This window comes from Eriocheir sinensis, chromosome 70 (genome assembly GCF_024679095.1).
Source record: "Eriocheir sinensis breed Jianghai 21 chromosome 70, ASM2467909v1, whole genome shotgun sequence".
Classification (NCBI taxonomy): domain Eukaryota; kingdom Metazoa; phylum Arthropoda; class Malacostraca; order Decapoda; family Varunidae; genus Eriocheir; species Eriocheir sinensis.
The window spans coordinates 4958384-4979922 of NC_066578.1; the positions used below are offsets into that span (position 1 = coordinate 4958384).

Consider the following 21539-nt stretch of genomic DNA (forward strand, 5'->3'; position numbering starts at 1 on the left):
TCTCCGTCGCATTGTCCCTTCCCTTCCTTCCCCTCCCTTCCCTTCCTTCCCCATACCGTACCTTATTATATCTTTGTTATGGGAAGGGGAACAGACACGTGACACGGCAGGTATAGGTTAAGTTGGGGGTGTACGATATAGCTCCCTCCTTCCCCATACCGTACCTTATTATATCTTTGTTATGGGAAGGGGAACAGACACGTGACACGGCAGGTATAGGTTAAGTTGGGGGTGTATGATATAGCTACGCGTGGCCTTAGTGCACATCTCCGTTGCATTGTCCCTGGAGCTTGTGGTGGGAAGAATGACGGTTGACCCAAATGGAAGTAGAGTTAAATTATCCCATCTGCAGGTTTTATAACACTTAACATCCCTCTCCCCCTTCTCTATGTATATAAGTTATCCTCTCTCTCTCTCCGTATTCTTTTGTATCCAAGTATATTCCTGAGTATCTAAGTTAATGACACCCATATTATCAAGCACATTGGGACTTACATACCTTCATTTGATAAGGGTTTCGTAGAGGTTGTGTTAATATGTGGGGGGGGGGGGGGGTAGTTTTATGAGCCTAGTGATGGTTTGACCAGTCTCTCTCTCTCTCTCTCTCTCTCTCTCTCTCTCTCTCTCTCTCTCTCTCTCTCTCTCTCTCTCTCTCTCTCTCATCCACTACACCAAGAACGTGAAAAAACGCTCGTGAGACCTCTGAAATATTTAAGAATATAACCTTTAGTAACCTCACTGTCCTATTAACTCACATCCTTCTTCTCTACCTCACGATGTTTTCTCTCGTCACCTCAGGTCCCGCAAGCGTCGCAGCTCCCGCTCAGAGGAGGACCAAATGGATGAGTGCGCCGCTGCTATGGTCCTGATGAAGCTCTCCTGCTCACCGCGCTCACCCGTCCTGCCTGATGGTGAGTACTGATTGCCTATGTCTCTACAGCTCACCTCTTGGACCAGCACCTCCGTTAGTGGTTATTATATGAGTGTGCTGTGTGATAAATGCGTCTCTTAATACCTTTCTCTTCTCTTTATTTTGTGTTTGGAAAGGAGAGGAAAAGAAAGGAATGGAAAGAAGAGGGATGGAAAAGAGGAAAGGAAAAGAGAGGAGAGGAAAGGAAAGGAAAGGAAAGGAAAGGAGAGGAGAGGAGAGGAGAGGAGAGGAAAGGAGAGAGATGGAAAAGAAAGGTAAGGAAAGAATAGGAGAGGGAAGGAAAAGAGCGAAAAGGAAAGGAAAGGAGAGGAGAGGAAAAGAACGAAAAGGAGAGGAAAGGAAAGGAAAGGGAAGAAATGGAATGTTTTATTTTGTGTACTCCGTTTCTGTTCCGGTAAAGGTTCTAATTTCTTTTCTTTACCCGGTTTTATGTTTTATGTTGATTCACTCGATTCTGCGCCGACAAAGGTTCTAAAATCGTATCTTCTGGTTCTCTCTTTTATTTGTTTTGTTTATGCACTTAATTTCTGCCCCGGTAAAGGTTCTAATATAATTTTTTTTTTTAATTTCTGCGCCGGTAAAGGTTATAATGTGTCTCGCTTGTTCTTACCTATTTCCCTTTGTCTACTTATTCACCTTCCCTTCCCTTCCCTTTCCCTTTCCTTCCCTTCCCTTCCCATCGCGTCACGTGGCTTCCTTGTTCCCAGAGTAACACCACAGAATTTTCGCGGCCTGCTTATGCCACGTCACGACATATTTCGCGGCCACTGACACCTGCCTGGGGTGCATTGAACGCCGGCGCACACACACACACACACACACACACACACACACACACACACACACACACACATACACAGGCACGCACATGTGTTATATATATCCCCGCCATCTTTGTTCGGAAATACCTGTGTCAGAATTAACTGCAAGAGATGTATTTTATGAAGAGAGAGAGAGAGAGAGAGAGAGAGAGAGAGAGAGAGAGAGAGAGAGAGAGAGAGAGAGAGAGAGAGAGAGAGAGAGAGAGACAGGTGGCCCTTCCGACACAGGTAATAATTGGGTTGTCTCGTTTTCTACATTGATGGAGCTTACCTTAGTCCCCCCCCACAACCCCCTCCAGCCCCCCCACCCCCCCTCACCCACCCTAACCCAATTCAACCCAACTTCAACCCCTTCCCCCAACCCCAATCGCAGTCCATCTCAACCCAACCCAACCCAACCCAACTCAACCCTTCCATTCTCTTCCATTCTTTACGTTTTTATACTTAACTAATTTCCCATCTATGTATTTTCCTTCCTATTCTTTTTTTTCCTTCTTCCACCATCGACCTTTCCCTTCTAATCCTTTCCTCGTGTTCTTTTCCCAACCTATTTTTCTACTTTTTCTTTCATCTTTTCCTTACCTCTGTTCCTGCCTTCGTCCTTTCTTTCCTTCTTTCTTTCACTACCATTCTTTCCTACCATTTTCCTTTCCTTCTTCCTTCTTTCATCTTTTCCTTACCTCTTTTCCTTCCTTCCTTCTTTCTTTCACTCTCGTCCTTCCCTTCCAATTCCTTCTTTTCGTCCTTAACTTTCATATTTTTCAACCTTAATCCATTTCTTCCTATTCCTTCTTCCTCTCTGCTCCTTCCCTTCCCATTCCTTATTTCCTTCCCTTCCTTCATCCCTTTGTTTACCCCAGCACCATCATCATCATCATCATCATCTCACACTTCAACCCGTCTTGCCCAAGGAGTGAAGCGCCCCGTGTTTTGGTCTTCAACTTTAATCTTGCCCTGTTCACGTCCTGCCTGCTGGTGTATCCTTCAGCGGGCGTCCGGCTAGGTGGGTATCGATCCTTGCCTGATGACGAGGAGGAGGAGGAAGAGGAAGAGGTGGTACTGCGAGAGTGATGTGCCAGATTACCGAAGAGGGATGGGAGGGATTAAATGGGGGGTGAGAGAGAGAGAGAGAGAGAGAGAGAGAGAGAGAGAGAGAGAGAGAGAGAGAGAGAGAGAGAGAGAGATTTAGAACTTAGAAAAGAGTATAAACAACGGAGTGTAAGTGAACGGAGAAGAGAGAAGAGATGGATCATAGCAGACATAGGAAGGAGACAGAAAGAGAGAAAGAGAGTTAAACAAGACAAGGGATTTAGAACTTCGAAAAGAGTATAAACAACGAAGTTCAAGTGAAGGGAGGAAAGCGCAAACAATAGAGAGAAGAGATATAGCATAGCAGACATAGGAAGACAGAGAGAGTTAAACATGAAATAATTAAGGGATTTAGAACTTAGAAAAGAGTATAAACAACGGAGAGAAGAGATGGATCATAGCAAACACAGAAAGAGACAGAGAGGAAGAAAGCAAAACAAGATAACTGATATAGAAATGAGTGAACGTAGGAGAGAGAGAGAGAGAGAGAGAGAGAGAGAGATTAGCAAGGCAAGGAAAAGCAATGATAGAAAAGTTGAATAGAAGGATAAAGGGAGATTGAGGGAACGTAACCGAACAAGGGAGGGAAGGGAGACAGGGAGGGTAAATAACAAGATGAAGAAAGAACAGAACAGGGAGGATGTGAAATATGACAAGGGAAAACAGACAGGGAGGGTGACAAACAGGGTGAAGGGAGGAACAGAAAGGGTGCAGGGAGAGTTAGAAAGGGAGCGTAACAGGTGAAGTTATAGACAAGAAAAGAAACATAGACAAGAAAATGAAGTTCGAAGGGAGAGGAAGGGAGCGTAACACATATGACAAGGAAAATAGGGAGGGTGAATTGCAGGATAAAGGACGGACGAAGAAGGGAGATTAAGAGAATGAGTAACAGGTAAAATATTAAACAGGGTGATTAGCGAAAAAAAACGGACAGGCAGGGAGCATAACAGGACAAGGGACAGGAAGAGGGAGGGTGAAGGAAAGAGCAGGGAGGGTGATTACAGGGTGCAGGAAGGGAGGATATCAGGTAGGGTGATTAGCCAAAAAAAAAAAAAACAGGCTGGGAGGGAGCGTAACAGGACAAGGGACAGGAAGAGGGAGGGTGAAGGAAAGAGCAGGGAGGGTGATTACAGGGTGCAGGAAGGGAGGATATCAGGTAGGGTGATTAGCAAGGAAAGAAAAAAAAACAGACAGGAAGGGAGCGTAACAGACAAGGGACAGGGAGAGGAAGGGTGACAAACAGGGTGAAGGGAAGAGCAGGCAGGGTGATTACAGGGTGCAGGGAGGAAGAGTAACAGGTAGGGTGATTAGCAAGGAAAGAAAAAAAACAGAAGGGACAGGAAGAGGAAGGGTGACAAACAGGGTGAAGGGAAGAGCAGGGAGGGTGATTACAGGGTGCAGGGAGGAAGAGTAACAGGTAGGGTGCGGGAGGTGAGCCAGCAGGTCAGCTTTAAGGGGTGACTTGGTTGTATGAATCAGCTGGTGGGGGGGGGCTGAGAGAGAGAGAGAGAGAGAGAGAGAGAGAGAGAGAGAGAGAGAGAGAGAGAGAGAAGAGAGGAGGGTGAATATATTAATAGAAGGGGAGGAAGGAAGAGGAGAAAGGGAAACAGAATAAAGGAAGAGAGGGAGGAGGAGGAGGAGGAGGAGGAGGAGGAGGAGGAGGAGGACAAAACAGAACAGCTTGGTGATTTTTTTTTTTTTTAGGAAGGGAAAGTAAAAAAAAATAGAGGAATAGGAAAAAGAAGAAAGGAAATCAAGAAAAATAACAATAGGAAAAGAAAAAAAGAAAAGGAGGAGAAATAGAAGAAAGGATAAAAGCAGAATAAACGAGAGATAGAAAGGAAAATAAAGAAAAAGAGGAAGAAGAAGAGGAGGAGGAGGAGGAGGAGGAGGAGGAGGATAAAACAAAATATATAAAAAAAAAAAACGGAGAGAAAAAAAAGGAGAGAGAGAGAGAGAGAGAGGCTGAAACAGAATAAATAGGTGAGAGAGGAAGGGAGGGAAGGAAAAAAAAGAAGAGGAAGAAGAGGAAGAGGAAGAGGAGGAAGAGGAAAGAGAGAGAGAAAACTTTGGTCCCATTTGGAATTCTGAGAGGAAGCGAACAGGAGAGAGAGAGAGAGAGAGAGAGAGAGAGAGAGAGAGAGAGAGAGAGAGAGAGAGAGAGAGAGCGCACCCCCACGTCGCACATTCACAAAATTCGCCTTGATTCTACAAAGGCGTCTAGTTTTTTTTTTTTTCTTGTTGTTGTTGTTGTTGTTGTTGTACCTTCTCTTTATTTTCCCTGACCTTCCTTTCCCTCTTTTTATTTTCATTATTTATTTATTTATTTTATTTATTTATTATCCTTTTTTTTTTCTTTTTCTCTTCCTTCTCTACTATATTTATCTTTCTTTTTTTTCTTTCTTTTTTTTTCGCTCTCTTTAATTCCATCTTCGTATATGATTTATGGCGGAGGTTAGATAACACACACACGCACACACACACACACACACACACACACACGCACACGCACACACGCACACACGCCATTGAATAGTCTGCTGCGTAGGCGCTTTACATGGAGAGAGAGAGAGAGAGAGAGAGAGAGAGAGAGAGAGAGAGAGAGAGCACCCTTCGCTTTCCTTCCCTTACCTTCCCTTCTCACCTTCGCTAACCTTCCCCTCCTTCCTTCTATTCCTTTCCTCCTCTACTTCGCTTTCCTTTCTCTTCCATTCCTTTCCCTTCCTTTCCCATTTCTTCCTTTCGCTTTCCTTCCCTTCCCGGCCGAGACCATCACGGCATCACTAAGCCCTTCCCCGCCTGTGTGTTTCCCTGGCGACTCTGCTTCTCTGCCGACGAGGATGAGGACGAGTAGCAGGGGGTCGGGACGGGAGGGGAAAGGAGAGTTGATGATGATGATGATGATGATGATGATGATGATGATGATGATGATGATGACTGTCAAGATGAGAATATAATAGCCGGGATAGAGGTTTCTGCCACATCACGGTCTGTATGCTTGTGGGAGGCAGGACAGCTTGGGTTAGGGTAGGTCAGGTTAGGTTAGGGTAGGTCAGGTGAGGTTAGGGTAGGGTAGGTCAGCTTAGGTTAGGGTAGGTAAAGTTAGGTCAGGTGAGGTTAGGGTAGGGTAGGTCAGGTTAGGCTAGGTTAGGTTAGGTAAGGTTAGGTTAGGTCAGGTGAGGTTAGGGTAGGGTAGGTCAGCTTAGGTTAGGTTAGGTTAGGGTAGGTAAAGTTAGGTCAGGTGAGGTTAGGGTAGGGTAGGTCAGCTTAGGTTAGGGTAGGTAAAGTTAGGTCAGGTGAGGTTAGGGTAGGGTAGGTCAGCTTAGGTTAGGTTAGGTTAGGGTAGGTAAAGTTAGGTCAGGTGAGGTTAGGGGAGGTCAGGACAGCTTAGGTTAGGTTAGGTTAGTTAAGGTCAGGGTAGGTCAGGTGACTTTAGGATAGGTGTAGGACAGCTTAGGTTAGGTTAGGGTAGGTCAGGTTAGATAAGGTCAGGGTAGGTTACGTTTCCATGCGAGGTTGAGGAGGAAGGTGACCCAACATTCAAAAGACGTGATTGACTGACATAGGAGAAGGAAACAGAGGAAGGAAAACTAATATACCGCCCTATTAAGTAACCTAATATATCCTTTGTATGCTTGTAGAATCTCGCCATTGGGTAGTTTCCGTGTGATACTAGGACAGAGCTCGATCACTGGTGGAAAGGCGTGGCTGACTATAGAAGAAGGAAACAAATGAAGAAAAACTGCTATAACAAAGCATAACGTAACCATAACTAATGTATGTGGGCCTGAGCGTCGGTACTGCGTTGTTTCCGTGTGAGGTTAAGACGAGGTTCGTTAAGTGGTGGAAAGGCGTGGCTGAGACGAGTTAGGGAAGGGAACAAAAAAAGGACAATTGCTATACCGCCCCGCAACATAACCTGAGCTAACCTATGTGGCCCTGAGCGTTGGTACTGCGTCGTTATGTTTGAGGATGAGGTAGAGTTCGATGAGCGGTGGAAAGGCGTGGCTGAGACGAGTTAGGGAAGGGAACAAAAGAAGGACAATTGCTATACCGCCCCGCAACATAACCTGCGCTAACCTATGTGGCCCTGAGCGTTGGTACTGCGTCGTTATGTTTGAGAATGAGGTAGAGTTCGATTTTTTTTGCACTCTTTTTGTTGCCCTTGAGCCGTCTCCTTTAATGTAAAAAAAAAAAGTTTGAGGTGGAGAGCAGAAGAAAATCCTTACCTAGGTTTGAGAGTGGATTAGATTTTAGGAAGGCGGGTTGGCGGGCGGTAATGCGTTGTTCCCGTGTGTAAGGGTAGGTCGGGGAGGGAAACCAAATATACCCCACAATGACCGAGGTTTGTATCCCCTTCTCTTCGAGTCCTCAGTGACCTCAAGTCCTTAGTAGTCGAACTCAGCGCCCCATAGACTTGCTCGTTCCATTGATCGCATTCTCCGATATACTCAAACCTCCCTTCTTTTACCCTTCTTCTTTTTTTCTTTCATTTCTAACTTCCACTTCCTCCTTTCCTTCCTATACTTCGTTCTCACAAACTTCCCTTGATCATTTCCCTTCCTCTCTTTTCCTTCTACCCTTCATTTCCTTCTCGTTTCTCTCATTTCTAAACTCTGTCTTCCACTTCCTCCTTTCCTTCTTAAATACTTCCTTTCCACAAACTTTCCTCGATCATTTCCCTTCCTCTCTTTTCCTTCTACCCTTCATATCCTTCTCGTTTCTCTCATTTCTAAACTCTATCTTCCACTTTCTCCTTTCCTTCTTAAATACTTCCTTTCCACAAACTTTCCTCGATCATTTCCCTTCCTCTCTTTTCCTTCTACCCTTCATATCCTTTTCGTTTCTCTCATTTCTAAACTATATGCTCCATTTTTTATCTTGTCTTTCTATATATGTTTCTCCCTCCCCTTATTTCGTCCGTATTCGCCGCTGTGTTAGGACGGACGGACAAGGGAATCGGTCGGTCTATTCACGCCTTAGAAACCAACTCGAACGAACTCCCGGCCGGCATCGCTTGGGCGGCCAGGTTGATGCGCAAATAGGCTATGTCCGAGGCGGCACCTGTGTCTCTCTCTCTCTCTCTCTCTCTCTCTCTCTCTCTCTCTCTCTCTCTCTCTCTCTCTCTCTCTCTCTCTCTCTCTCTCTCTCTCTCTCTCTCTCTCTCTCTCTCTCTCTCTCTCTCTCTCTCTCTCTCTCTCTCTCGGTCGCCTAGGTCATGGCAGGAAGCGTTGAGAGAGAGAGAGAGAGAGAGAGAGAGAGAGAGAGTTATATCGACGCAAGTGCTCCTGGAATCAAAGAGCTGGGTCGAAAGAGAGCAAGAGAGAGAGAGAGAGAGAGAGAGAGAGAGAGAGAAGGATGGAAGCTGCGTCAAGAGGAGGAGGAGGGGGGGTGGGGGGGAGGCAGGAGCTCTGAGTGAGGCAGGTCAGGTAGGGCGGTGACGAGGCGGTCCTGCACGGCTTTAAGATGAACCCGGAGCACGCGCGGATGCCAGCAGGACCCCGGACCTCGCCGCATAGGACTCCTGTTGGGGCCTTTCCGAGCCGTGCCGTTCCCCCGCTGCGCCTTTATTTCCTCTCCTACGCCTTTTCCTCGGTTTCTATATCCTTCCTTTCCTCCCCTTCTCTCCCTTCTTCCTTTTTCCTCTTCCTTTCTCCATCTCGTCTCTTCCCTTCCTATGGCTTTTCCTTGGTTCCTAAGTCCTTCCTTTCTTCTTTTCCTTCTTCCTTTTCATCCCTTTTCCTCTCCTTCATCTCTTTCTCCTCTCTTCTCTTTCCTCCCGTCCTACGTCCTTTCTTTCTCCTCCTCTCTCTCTCTCTCCCTTTTTCCCTCTTTCTTCGTGTCTACAGCGTCCCTCTTCCTCTCTCTCCTCTCTTTCTCCTTTCTCCCTTTTTCCTCTCTCCGGTTCTCCTTCTCTCGTCTTTCTTCCCTTCCTACGTCCTTTCTTTCCCCTTCCCCCTTCTTCCCTTTTTCCTCTCTTCTTTTCTTCCCCTCTCGTGTCTTACCTTCTTTCCCCTTCTCCCTTTTTCCTCCTTCGTTTCTCCTGCTTCCCCTATCCTCACTACTCTTTTTTTCCTCTTCTGCTTCCCTTCTTCCTCTCTCTCCTCTTCTCTCTGTTCTTTCTCCTATAGCTTCCATTTTGCTTCGTTTTAGTTTTTCCAGCATTCTTTTCCCTTCTCCCTTTTTCCTCTTCCTTCGTTTCTCCTGCATCTCTTTTCCTCTTCCTCTTCCCTTCTTCCTCTCTCTCCTCTTCTCTCTGTTCTTTCTCCTATAGTTTCCATTTTGCTTCATTTTAGTTTTACCATCTACACTATCTACAAACCTCCCTTCATTTGTTACCCTCTACACAACTCCCTTCTTCATTCCCTACCTTTCATTCTCATTCATTCTATTCCATTTGTGTTTCTCCCGTTTCCCCTGCATTCCATTTTTCCTTCCGTCGCTTCCCTCAGTCTCTTTCATCCTTTCCTATATACATACAGCGCTCCTTCCCTCAGTGGTGTGCTCTCTCTCTCTCTCTCTCTCTCTCTCTCTCTCTCTCTCTCTCTGTTAAGTCTTTTTAAGCCCGTAACGACATCAGAGTTCTGTATATTTTAGTGACTATATAAAGATTTGCCTTAAGTGCTGAATGTGGACTACAAATTATAAATGTTATTAACGAAATTAGTATTCTTAAATAACTTGCGATTTATGTATGATGTTTTGGTTTTATGTATATTTGTGGTCAATAAATATCTAATTATCTATCTATATATCTATCTCTCCCCTTCCTGTCTGTTCGTTTCCCAGCATCCAACTCCTTCTCGTCCCTTCCTTCCTCCATTCGTGTTCCCTTCTTCTCCCTCCCTCCCCCTCTCTATCTCCCTTTCCTGATGTCGCTGTTCCTCTCTCTCACTCCCTCTCTCTGTCTCTCCCCTTCCTGAGTCCAGCTTTCTTTTAACTTTTTCTACGTTTCCCAGCATCCAACCCCCTCTCGTCGCTTCCCTCCTCTTCTACAGTTCTCCTTCCTTCCCTGCATTCGTGTTCACTCCCTCTCTCTCCCTCTCTTGATGTCTACGTCATATCTAGTAGTTGCTTCGCTTGCTTAGGTGAGGACGAGGGGAGTGTTAGAAGAGTGTTGTGTCCGAAGAGGGAATGAGAGAGGGAGGGAGGGAGGGGAAGGAATGGAGGGGAGGGGGAATGAGAGCGAGAGGGAGGGAGGAAAGAGAGGAAAGAGGGAAGGAGTGGAGAGGAGGGGGAAGGAATGAAGGAGTGAAAATTCTCCCCACTCTGCTTGACAACTAAATTTAACAGTAGGTGGCGTGGTGGCGTAACACACACACACACACACACACACACACACACACACACACACAGATAAGGGGGTGTCTGTTCCTCTGGGCGTCACCACTTGCAATAGTTTCATCATCATCATCATCAGCTTCGTGTGTAATAAAGATGATAGCTGTGTGTGTGTGTGTGTGTGTGTGTGTGTGTGTGTGTGTGTGTGTGTGTTAATATTTTGTGGGTTACACCGTTGCCAGGGATCATAGGAACGCCGTTGAGAGAGAGAGAGAGAGAGAGAGAGAGAGAGAGAGAGAGAGAGATTATTATAGCTTGACAAAATCTTTCCTTACATAGAATACATAAAAGAAACAAAATACTAAAAAAAATACTCAAACAACGAGAGAGAGAGAGAGAGAGAGAGAGAGAGAGAGAGAGAGAGAGAGAGAGCTTGACAAAATCTTTCCTTACATAGAATACATAAAAGAAACAAAATACTAAAAATACTCAAACAACGAGAGATTATTATAGCTTGACAAAATCTTTCCTTACATAGAATACATAAAAGAAACAAAATACTAAAAAAAATATTCAAACAACGAGAGAGAGAGAGAGAGAGAGAGAGAGAGAGAGCGTTCGTGTGTGTGTTTCTGAGTCCATTTCTGGGATGCTACAGGACTCGAATCTCTACCCTTGGGCGTCCTATCTTGCCCTACGCTGCCTTGAACACCTGTCGCTTGCCTGCCCAGGTGAAGCCGCGCCCTGCATGTTAACACGTACCCAGGGTCAGGAGAGCACGGGGGGAAGGGAGGGAAGGGGGGTGCTTGCTGGAGGACTGGGGAAGGAGGGGAGGGTGTTGTGGTTGTTTGGGAGAGGGGGGAAGGGGGGTGCTTGCTGGGGGGAGGGGGGTTAGTGGGGTAGAGGATGAAGTTGTGACCGTGAATGTCTTAAAAGGGACAGTGACCTTCCGTTAGTCGATGCACACACACACACACACACACACATGCAGAGGGAAGGGAAGGGGAGGAGCCGTGTGTGTGTGTGTGTGTGTGTGTGTGTTGGCCTAGGTACGGTTCTGGTTGCGTTATCACCATTCACCACCATCACCACCACCACCACCACCACCAACAACAACAACAACAACAATGAGAGAGTTCTAAGTCAACATTACCTCCTCCTCCTCCTCCTCCATCTTTTTCTTGTTTTTCTTCATCTTCAATGTCTACTACTACTACTACTACTACTACACCTACAAAAGCACCGTCAAGTAACTCGTACGATAATTAGTTCCACCACTTAATTGCTCACGGGTAACTGGGGTGCTGTTGATTGCGCCCGCTGCACCGCCCACCACCCGCCTTTGTCCGCCACACCCACGGGAGCTTTGGGGTGAGGCCTTCTGCTCTGTGTCAAGGCGCGCGTGGCTGTCTCTCTGTCTATCTGTCTGTCTGTCTGTCTGTCTGTCCCCTCGTTATGCTTATCTGGCTTGTTTCTAATTATGCCGAGTCCTCATTACTCTCTCTCTCTCTCTCTCTCTCTCTCTCTCTCTCTCTCTCTCTCTCTCTCTCTCTCTCTCTCTCTCTCATCCCGCTAACTCTTCTCCTATACTAGTTTTCTTCTTTCTCTGTTTATTTACTACTCTCTCTCTCTCTCTCTCTCTCTCTCTCTCTCTCTCATCCCGCTAACTCTTCTCCTATACTAGTTTTCTTCTTACTCTGTTTATTTACTACTCTCAAATATACTCTCTCTCTCTCTCTCTCTCTCTCTCTCTCTCTCTCTCTCTCTCTCATCCCGCTAACTCTTCTCCTATGCTTGTTTTCTTCTTTCTCTGTTTATCTGTTTGACCTTCATCCTTCTTCCTACCTCAAGCCCAATGGTCAATGTGACAGATGAGCACAGAGGCTACGCGCAGCTATAGCGTATGCCCCCAACCTTACCTTACCTTTACCTCCATTGTAGTGAAGAGAGGCGAGGCTCCCCGGCACCCCTTCCTTCCTTCGGCAATTAGTGGCGGTGAGATCATCGGGGTTTTGTACATTCTTGTTTCCGGCAGCGGCGTGAGGGAAGCGTAACGGCTCTCTGTCCTCAATACTGGACGCTGCACCTTCGTTCCTTCCTGCCTGTCACGCCCCATTCCTCCCTCCCTCCGCTGGCCTAACCTAACCTAACCTAACCTAACGGCACCTCTGTCCTGTCTGTCACGCCCCATCCCTCCATCCTCCCCCGCTGGCCTAACCTAACCTAACCTAACCTAACCTAACCTAACCTAACCTAACCTAACCTAACCTTACCTAACCTAACCTAACCTAACCTAACCTAACCTAACTTAACGGCACCTCTGTCCTCAACACTGGACGCCCCATCCCTCCCTCCCTCCGCTGGCCTAACCTAACCTAACCTAACCTAACCTAACCTAACCTAACCTAACCTAACCTAACCTAACCTAACCTAACCTAACTTAACGGCACCTCTGTCCTCAACACTGGACGCTGCGCCTTCATTCCCTCCTGCCTGTCACGCCCCATCCCTCCCTCCCTCCGCTGGCCTAACCTAACCTAACCTAACCTAACCTAACCTAACCTAACCTAACCTAACTTAACGGCCCCTCTGTCCTCAACACCGGACGCTGCGCCTTCAATCCCTCCTGCCTGTCACGCCCCATCCCTCCCTCCCCCCCGCTGGCCTGGTCGTTGCTCTGTATTATTGCCACATCAGCATCAACCCCATTCAGTGCAGTAAGCAGGTATCGAGGGCTGAATCTGCTTAGCATCTTGCAGTGGACGAGAAAGGAAAGTAGGATAGGATTTTAGCTTTGCGTTCTGCTGTCATGAGATGTTATGTTATGCCACTGGGGCCTCTGCATTCATTCCCCTGTAAGGCTGTAACGGCAAAGGTAGGGCTGCTCCTCTCCCTCTTCAGTTGGGGTTGTTCAGCGTCTTCCATTGAATTAGAAAGGAACGTATATGATTTTAGTTGTACGTTCTGCTGCCCCGTTGCCAGATTATCGTTTCCAAAGCCGCGTATTTACCTGTTTTTGGCCACTAACCATTGCTAAGAAACATCAGGAATTAACTATTTTAACGATATGTATAAATGGATCTAGTAATTGGGGTCCAGGAGACGGTTTTGGGGGTCGGAAGTTGGTAGATATAAGAGGCTGAGTACGACAATGTGGCAACGTTGTTCTGCTGTCGTGGTAGGGGCCTTTTCTCATCCCTGTAAGGTCGTGACGCAAGAGGGAAGCTCCACCCTAAGGTAGTTATGTTGGGGTCGTTCAGCATCTTGCAATGAACTAGAAAGGAAAGTGATTTTAGACCTGCGTTTCTGCTGTCGTGGGGTGTTTCAATATACCAGTGGGACCTTTTATCTTTGAACTGGAAAGGAAAGTACTTTTTTGTGTTCCTGTATTAGCTTGATGCAAGGAAGCCGCCACTCTTAGTTTAGTAGTTAGGGTCGTTCAGCATCTTGCAATGAGCTTGAAAGGAAAGTGATTTTAGTTCTGCGTTGCTGCTGTCGTGGGGTGTTTCAATATACCAGTGGGACCTTTTATCTTCCCTGTATAGCTTTGATGCAAGAGGGAAGCTCCACCCTAAGGTAGTTCTGTTGGGGTCGTTCAGCATCTTGCAATGAGCTAGAAAGGAAAGTAATTTTAGTTGTGCGTTCTGCTGTCGTGGGGTGTTTCAATATACCAGTGGGACCTTTTCTCTTCCCTGCAAAGCTTTGATGTAAGAGGGAAGCGACATACAGGTTAGTTAGGGTTGTTCAGCATCTTGCAATGAACCAAAAATGAATATGATTTGATTTTGCGTTGGTAGTCATGGTGGTTTTATCATACCATCGGGGCCTCTTCATTCCCCCCTTTCACACCCGAGGGAAGCGACACTGTTCGTTAGTTGAATCGAGGTTGGCATTCCCGTGGGCGTCGGCTGCCACCCACCCACCCGCCCACCCCTCGCAGCCCGAAATAAGCTTGCGCGTAGCCCACTTTCACGTCCATTACGCCTCATCCGATGTCATTTTCCCGACATCACTACACCGATTTGCGCAGATGAATTCAACTTTCGCAAGAACATTCAGCGCCGGCCTCGGTTATTAGCGACTGGGGGACTGTCATTTGCTGGGACGAGGCCGCCGGCGCTGTCGATGCAAGAGGGGATAGCGGATAGCGTTTTCCTTGGCGGACGGTGTTATGTAGGGCGTCGAGGGTCGTGCCCGTGACGGAGTGTAGAGTGCGTGTCCCACTTGGGGGCGGCGAAGGCTTCTCCTCTCGACGCCCAAGTGCACATATTTGACAAGGCTTTCGTGGGTGTTTGGGGCATTTCTAGGGACACTACTTTATTGCCCCTAGTGGTAGTGTGACCTTTCTTCTGTACCATGAATGTGAAAAAACGCTCATGAGAATCCGATTCATCTCCTTTTCGGCCTTTGGATATAGGTGACATGAAAGGTGGAAGCGGGTCGGTATTAGACACTTTCGCTTCTCACATCATGTATTTCTAAAGGTCAAAGAGGGGGTCAATCGGGGTCTAATGAGTGTTTCTTCAGGTTCACGGTACAGAGGAAGGGTCAAACTACCACCAGGGTCATAAAACTACTCCTGGAAATGCCCAAAACTCCTATGAAAGCCTTGTCAAATAGGTGAACTCGGAAGGCGAAATGTCTTCTTATACGACCCGAAGTCTCCTCAGGTTGGTCATGGGTGAGTCGTGGGAGCCCGAACGGGAAGTATAGTTAGCGTCCTCACCTTCCGGCACAGTCCACGGCGGCCCTCAAGCGTGAATCACCTGGGAACACCTGAGGCGACGGGAGGGAGGGAGAGGGAGGGAGGGAAGCGCTTCACTCTCATTTCCTTGGGGTGCCTCGATTCACTATCCATCACATAGATACCATTGGGCCACATTTATAAACAACGTCTTTTACACACGCATTTACAGCATGTCACTGCAGGAGACGATAATTGGTATTCTTAGACGACCCTGCCTCTCACATCAACAATACGCAAAGACCAAAACGGAGATCAGTCGGGTTCTAATGAGTGTTTTTGTAGGTTCATGGCACAGAGGAAGGGTCAAACTACCACCAAGGTCGTAAATCTACCCATGGAAATCCCTCAAACTCTTATGAAAGCCTTGTTAAATGTGTGACTCGGGCGCCGGAGTGTCTGAAAATCTGGCCCTCAGACCCGCGGCACAAAGACGCCCCGTTACCCTCAAGCATTTGCGGCACACGTGAGGGTGAACGAACGGAGCTTACATAACGCGGCTGGGAGGACTCGCTGGCTGGCTGGCGGGGTCCGCGTCATCACCTGTCTGAATGCTCGCCCTGCAGTTATATGTTTACCATTGTCTGTGTCTGAGGTAGTGCGTGCGCGCGAGCTCTTCCAGACACACAGAGACACCATAGCGTTAGTCTCTCGCTGCGTCGCACACACACATACACATTACACATATATACACATTATTATTACTATTATTATTATCATTATTATTATTATTATTATTACTATTATTATTACTATTATTATTATTATTATTATTATTATTACTACTACTACTACTACTACTACTACTACTACTACTACTACTACTACTACTACTATTATTATTATTACTATTATTATTGTTATTATCTTTACTATTATTAGTGTTATTATTGTTATTTCTATTTTCATTTTATTATCAAACATATTATTTTGTTATTTGTTTCATTCATTTCATTATATCGTCCATTGATGTGTATTTTCAGCTCTAGGGCCGTTTATTATTATTATTATTATTATTATTATTATTATTATTATTATTATTATTATTATTGTTGTTGTTGTTGTTGTTGTTGTTGTTGTTGTTGTTGTTGTTGTTCTTCTTCTTCTTATTATTATTATTATCATTATCATTATTATTATTATTATTATTATTATTATTATTATTATTATTCACACACTAGTAATGTCATAGTCTCTTAGTCCATGCACATTTTACCGTCGTCTTGCCAAGCTCTCATAGTTTGTGTTTCGGGAGGAGTCTGCGCGCGAGCTCTCTTTCAGACACTCAAGCAAACACCCACAAAAAACAGCAGTAATGTCTTTGTCGGTATTGCCAGACGCTTCTCTCTCTCGCATCAACTAGTTCCAGAATCAGTAAAGGAGATTAATCGGGTTATAATGAGTCTTTTTTTTACGTTCACGATGCGGAGGAAGGGTCAAATTACCACCAGGGACATAATGCTATCCCTGGAGATGCTCAAAACTCCTACGAAAACCTTGTCAGATATGTGTGCTTGGACGTTGATGTGTTTAAGAATATGACCCTTAGGTGATGTTAGACACTTTCGCTTCTCACATCAGCTATTTCTAAAGGTCAAAGAGGGGGTCAGTCGGGTTCTAATGAGTGTTTCTTTAGGTTCACGGTACAGAGGAGGGGTCAAACTACCACCAGGGTCATACAACTACTCTTGGAAATGCCCAAAACTCCCATGAAAGCCTAACTATGTGTTCTTGGCTCACTGGCGTCCACATTTCAGCGTCGTCATGGCAAGAGCTGTCGGACCCGCGCATGAGTCTGCAGAACGCGCGAACGCCAAGCCGCGCGACATCGTATTAGTCTGCCGCGCGATTCTTTGTTCCGCGCGCCGTTGCCTGCTACCAGTATAGTGTGTCAAGGCGCGCGATATTTGCTTTTATTTCTTGCCCCGCTCTCAATCTGATTCGGTCCATTGATTTCCAAGACTCATGTTTGAACGAAAAACTTGTATTACTTATTTTTTTCCTTGATATATTGAAACAGGTACACTTTTAAAGACGTACTATTTTGTATTTATTCTTTCTCGTTGGTATATTTTTTTGTATGTTTCTCTGTTCGTTTGAAAAATGCTTAGTCAGAAGGCAGAAAGTAGGAGTTAGTGTGTGTGTGTGTGTGTGTGTGTGTATCTGGTCATTGGTATATTTTTTCGTGTGTGTTTCTCCGTCCGTTGGAAGAGTGCTTAGTCAGATGGCAGAAAGTAGGAGTTAGTGTGTGTGTGTGTGTGTGTGTGTGTGTGTGTCCCTCTGGTCATAAAACAATACAACCACACTGTTTAACGACGCTTTCCCTGCCTTTACAGCGAATAAAAAGACTCGCTCCGTTGGCTTCAGGATGCACTAACTCAAAAAAAGAACTTCGTCAGACACACTTAAGCATGATCTTACGCACGGATGCCTTTCTCTTTAATAACAGACAAGGCATATATATTTTTTTCTATTGCTGGCAGCCATTTACGCTTTGCCGGGGCGAGGAAAAGCAGGTTCAACAAAAGACAGGAAACGATCGAGTGCTCCCAGGAAAAGGTGCGAGAGGTGGGGTGAAGGGGGGGGGGTGAGGGGGGTGCACCTGTGTGGGGAAAGTACTACTATACCTGTTGTTTGTGGGTCACCTGTGTGTGTGTGAGAGAGAGAGAGAGAGAGAGAGAGAGAGAGAGAGAGACAGGTGGTGTGTGTGTGTATCTGTATTGTTGATATTGCTACGTGCGAGAGCCATAACACACACACACACACACAAACACACACACACACACAGCTCAAGATAGAGATGTGTGTACGAGGTGACCGCTCATTGCGATTCAACACACACACACACACACACACACACACACAGTCCTTGGTTCGGATGCTTCCTGGTACACACACACACACACACACACACACACACGGAAGGTTTCTATTTCTTTAGTTGTGTTTGGTTTCATAATCTGGTTTCTGTCATGGCGCATCTATATAGGCCTAGTTAAAGCTGCCCTCTCTCTCTCTCTCTCTCTCTCTCTCTCTCTCTCTCTCTCTCTCTCTCTCTCTCTCTCTCTCTCGGTGTAGGTAGTTCTCTTACGCCCTTTCCCTCCCTTCCCTCTCTCCCTTTAATTCAACCCTCCCTTCCTCCTCCTCCTCCTCCCTCCCTCCCTCCTCTTCATCTACGCAGTACAGGAACCTTCCCTCTTGTTGTTGTTGTTGTTGGTGGTGGTGGTGGTGTAGGGAATAGAATATGATGTAGTGGGCTAACCTTTCACCCTTAGTTTTTTTTTGTTAGGCCTTCACTATGGGTCGACACACACACACACACACACACACACACGTCTGGTCTGGTCTGGTACGTTTTAATTTATATGCGAGTGATGTGCAGTGCAAGTGTTCCGCTGTTCTATATTTTAATTTGTTTGTTTGTTTGTTTATTTGCTGTTATGGGTTTATTTATACCTGTTTGTTACTTGTTCTGTTTGTGTCTTTGTCTCTCTCTCTCTCCCTCTATCTATCTATCTATATCTATCTCCCTCTTTATCTGTCTATCTATCTCCAGTCTCTTAAAAAACAACAATAACAACAACAGAATGAGTAAAAGAAAGTATACCAACACACACAAAAAAAAACCACTCCCACGAGACATCAAAACACACACACACACACACACACACACAGGAAGCCTACCCCAAGCCTACAAGGTCTGTAATACGTTTTTCTTGTGGGCTAAATAGATTACTTCGTTGATATATTCGACGTTCGTGCGGAAAGGTTAAGAGAGGAAGAGGAGGAAGGAGAAGGAGGAAGAGGAGGTAGGGTGGAAGGGTAAGCAGGAAGAATGGGTAGGAAGAAGAGAGAGAGGAAGAAAAGGAAGATGGGATTGGTAAGAGAGGGAAGGGGAGTAAGGAGGGAGAAGAGGGGATGGGAAGGAAGAGAGAAAAGGAGGAAGGGAAAGACATTGGACGTAGATAAGAACAGAGGAAACGAAGAAGGGGAAGGTAGAAAGGGAAGATAAAGGGGGAAGAAGAGGAGATAGGGAAGAAAAAGAGGAAAGGAGGAAGGGAAGGATTTAGGAGGTAGACAGGAAGAGAGGAAAGGAGGAAAAGGATAAGGAAGAAAGGGAAGGAGATGGTAATAAACAGGAAGAGAAAGTAATAGGAAGAATGGAAGGGATATTGTGGTTAGGAAGGAAGAGGAAGGAGAAAGGAGGAGGAAAGGAAAAGAGAGAATAAAGAAGAATAGGAAGGAGAGAAAGGGAGGAGAAAGCGAAAGAACGAAGGAAGGAAAAAGGAAGAAAGAGAAAGAAAAGGAGACAAAAAGTAAAGAGAAAAATGAAGTTTGAAAAGAAGTTAACGAAGCGAACAAGTACCAAGAGAGAGAGAGAGAGAGAGAGAGAGAGAGAGAGAGAGAGAGAGAGGGTCATTATGGTGGTGGATATGGGAGACTCGAGCGGCGGCGGTGGTGATGGAGGTGATGGTGTCCTCTCCCATTACTGTCATCGGTGGTGTTTTTGTGGTGGTTGATATATATGGTGAAGGGAGCGGCCGGTAGAGGGGGTTGGTGAGGTGACAGCAAATGCGTTCTAGCGGGATTAAATGAAAAGAGAGATGGAGGGAAATGGAATGAAAATCTAAGAGAATTGCATAAGTGGAAGAGGAAGAAAAGGAAGGGGATGGAATGGGAAGGGATGGGAAAGAGATGGGTTGGAAAGTAAAGGGAAGGGATGGGATAAGAAGGGAAAGGAAGGGATGGGATGGAAAGGGATAGGAAGGGAAAGGAAAAGAAGGGAAGTGAAGGGATGGGGTAAAGGTGGGTTGGAAAGTAAAGGGAAGGGATGGGATAGGAAGGGATGGGGAAGAGATGGGTTGGAAAGTAAAGGGAAGGGATGGGATAGGAAGGGATGATGAAGAGATGGGTTGGAAGGTAAAGGGAAGGGATGGTGAAGAGATGGGTTGGAAAGTAAAGGAAAGGTATGGGATGGGAAAGGATAGGAAGGGAAAGGAAAGAAAGGGAAGGGAAGAAGTTTGAGCTCACCAAGAAAAGGAAGAAACATGGAAATACAGGCAACAGAAAGCTTAGTCTCACTACGAGGTTGCCTGCTGTGGTGATTTAATCCGCCCGACAGTCACTTGGTGCCCGCAGAGCAAATGAAAGCACTTCGGTATTCAATTTACTCCTGTAGCAACGAAATGACGGTCGATTCGATTTTTAAAGGAGTTAATGGTATTCGCATTTACTACTTTTGCGGGAAGGTTGTTCCAGTGGCGGATGACTCGGTTTGAAAAGCAACTCCTGCCAATGTCTGTATTACACCGCCTTGCTTGAATATGTAGACCGTTGTTTCTGGTGCTTAAGTTAGTTTGTAGCTCAAAACACTTGGAGTGGTTGACGTTAATGAAGTTTTTTGTATACTTGAACCCCTGTATCATACTCTCTCGTAGGTGTCTCTTTTCCAGTGTGAAGAGGTTGAATCGCTAGAATCGTTCTTCATACGGTGGTGGAATCATTTTCATAGCACCTCGCTGAATTGTCTATAGTAATTCGATGTCCTTTCTGTAGCTAGGTGACCAGAACTGCACTGCATACTCCAGGTGAGTGAATTGTCTATAGTAATTGGTGACCAGAACTGCACTGCATACTCCAGGTGAGGTTTTACGAGTTTTACAAGGATAGCATTACTCCCGGCGTCTTACAATCGAGCAGGAAGTTAATGGAGCAGGAGGAGGGAGAGGAGGAGGAGGAGGAGGAGGAGGCTAGTTCACGACACTGTTATTTTTGTGGATGAAGAAGAGGAGGAAGACGAGAGAGCTTGGGCCTAACTTTTATTTTTTATTTTTTTATTAACCCAAACCGGAGGCGATAAAACTCTCTCTCTCTCTCTCTCTCTCTCTCTCTCTCTCTCTCTCTCTCTCTCTCTCTCTCTCTCTCAATTTTACAGAAAGCTTCTAAATAGGAATCATCACTCTCGTGTCATATAAGAAGGGCCTGTGTGTGTGTGTGTGTGTGTGTGTGTGTGTGTGTGTGTTAGGGGGTTTCACATGACAAAATTTACCTACCTTTCCAGCACCTGTTCTCTTCCTCCTCCTCCTCTTCCTCTTCCTCCTCCTCCTCCCTCTGATCACGTGAGGAGGAGGAGGAGGAGGAGAGGCAACAGTTGGAGAGAAGTTGAACGCCCGTCCTTGTCTCCCTCCCTCCCTCTCTCTCTCTCTCTCTCTCTCTCTCTCTCTCTCTCTCTCTCTCTCTCTCTCTCTCTCTCTCTCTCGCTGTCTTTCTTTTATCTCCCTAGTTGCTAATTTCTTCTCTTCCTATATATTACATTATTATTATTATTATTATTATTATTATTATTATTATTATTATTATTATTGTTGTTTTTGTTGTTTTTGCGCTTGGAATGTTTTGAAAGTAATAAATTTTCAGTTTTTTATTTCTTTTTTTTTTTTGTTGGCGTGGACTCAATGTTCTTTTTTTTTTTCTTTTTCTTTTCCTTTTTTAGTATTTAACCGAAGAACGAATTTAATCTTTCTCTTTTGTTGCCCTCAAAGTTAAGCCGACCATAATGATTACCGATTATGATGATTGTTGTTATTGTAATAGTAGTAGTAGTAGTAGTAGTAGTGGTAATAGTAGTAGTAGTAGTAGTAGTAGTCATGGTTACTGTTTTAGGGTGTCGTGT

The 21539-nt window shown here is 45.6% G+C and overlaps 1 protein-coding gene across 2 annotated transcripts in view; it reads left to right on the forward strand.

Annotated features, from left to right (window-relative positions):
• The window catches only part of LOC126988758 (zinc finger protein 704-like), a 193190-nt gene that overhangs the window by 38536 nt on the left and 133115 nt on the right, over positions 1 to 21539 (forward strand). For both annotated transcript variants that reach the window (XM_050847152.1, XM_050847153.1), the window contains exon 3: positions 799 to 911. In XM_050847152.1, coding sequence (XP_050703109.1) covers positions 799 to 911 — 113 coding nt within the window. The remainder of the gene's footprint in view (positions 1 to 798; positions 912 to 21539) is intronic.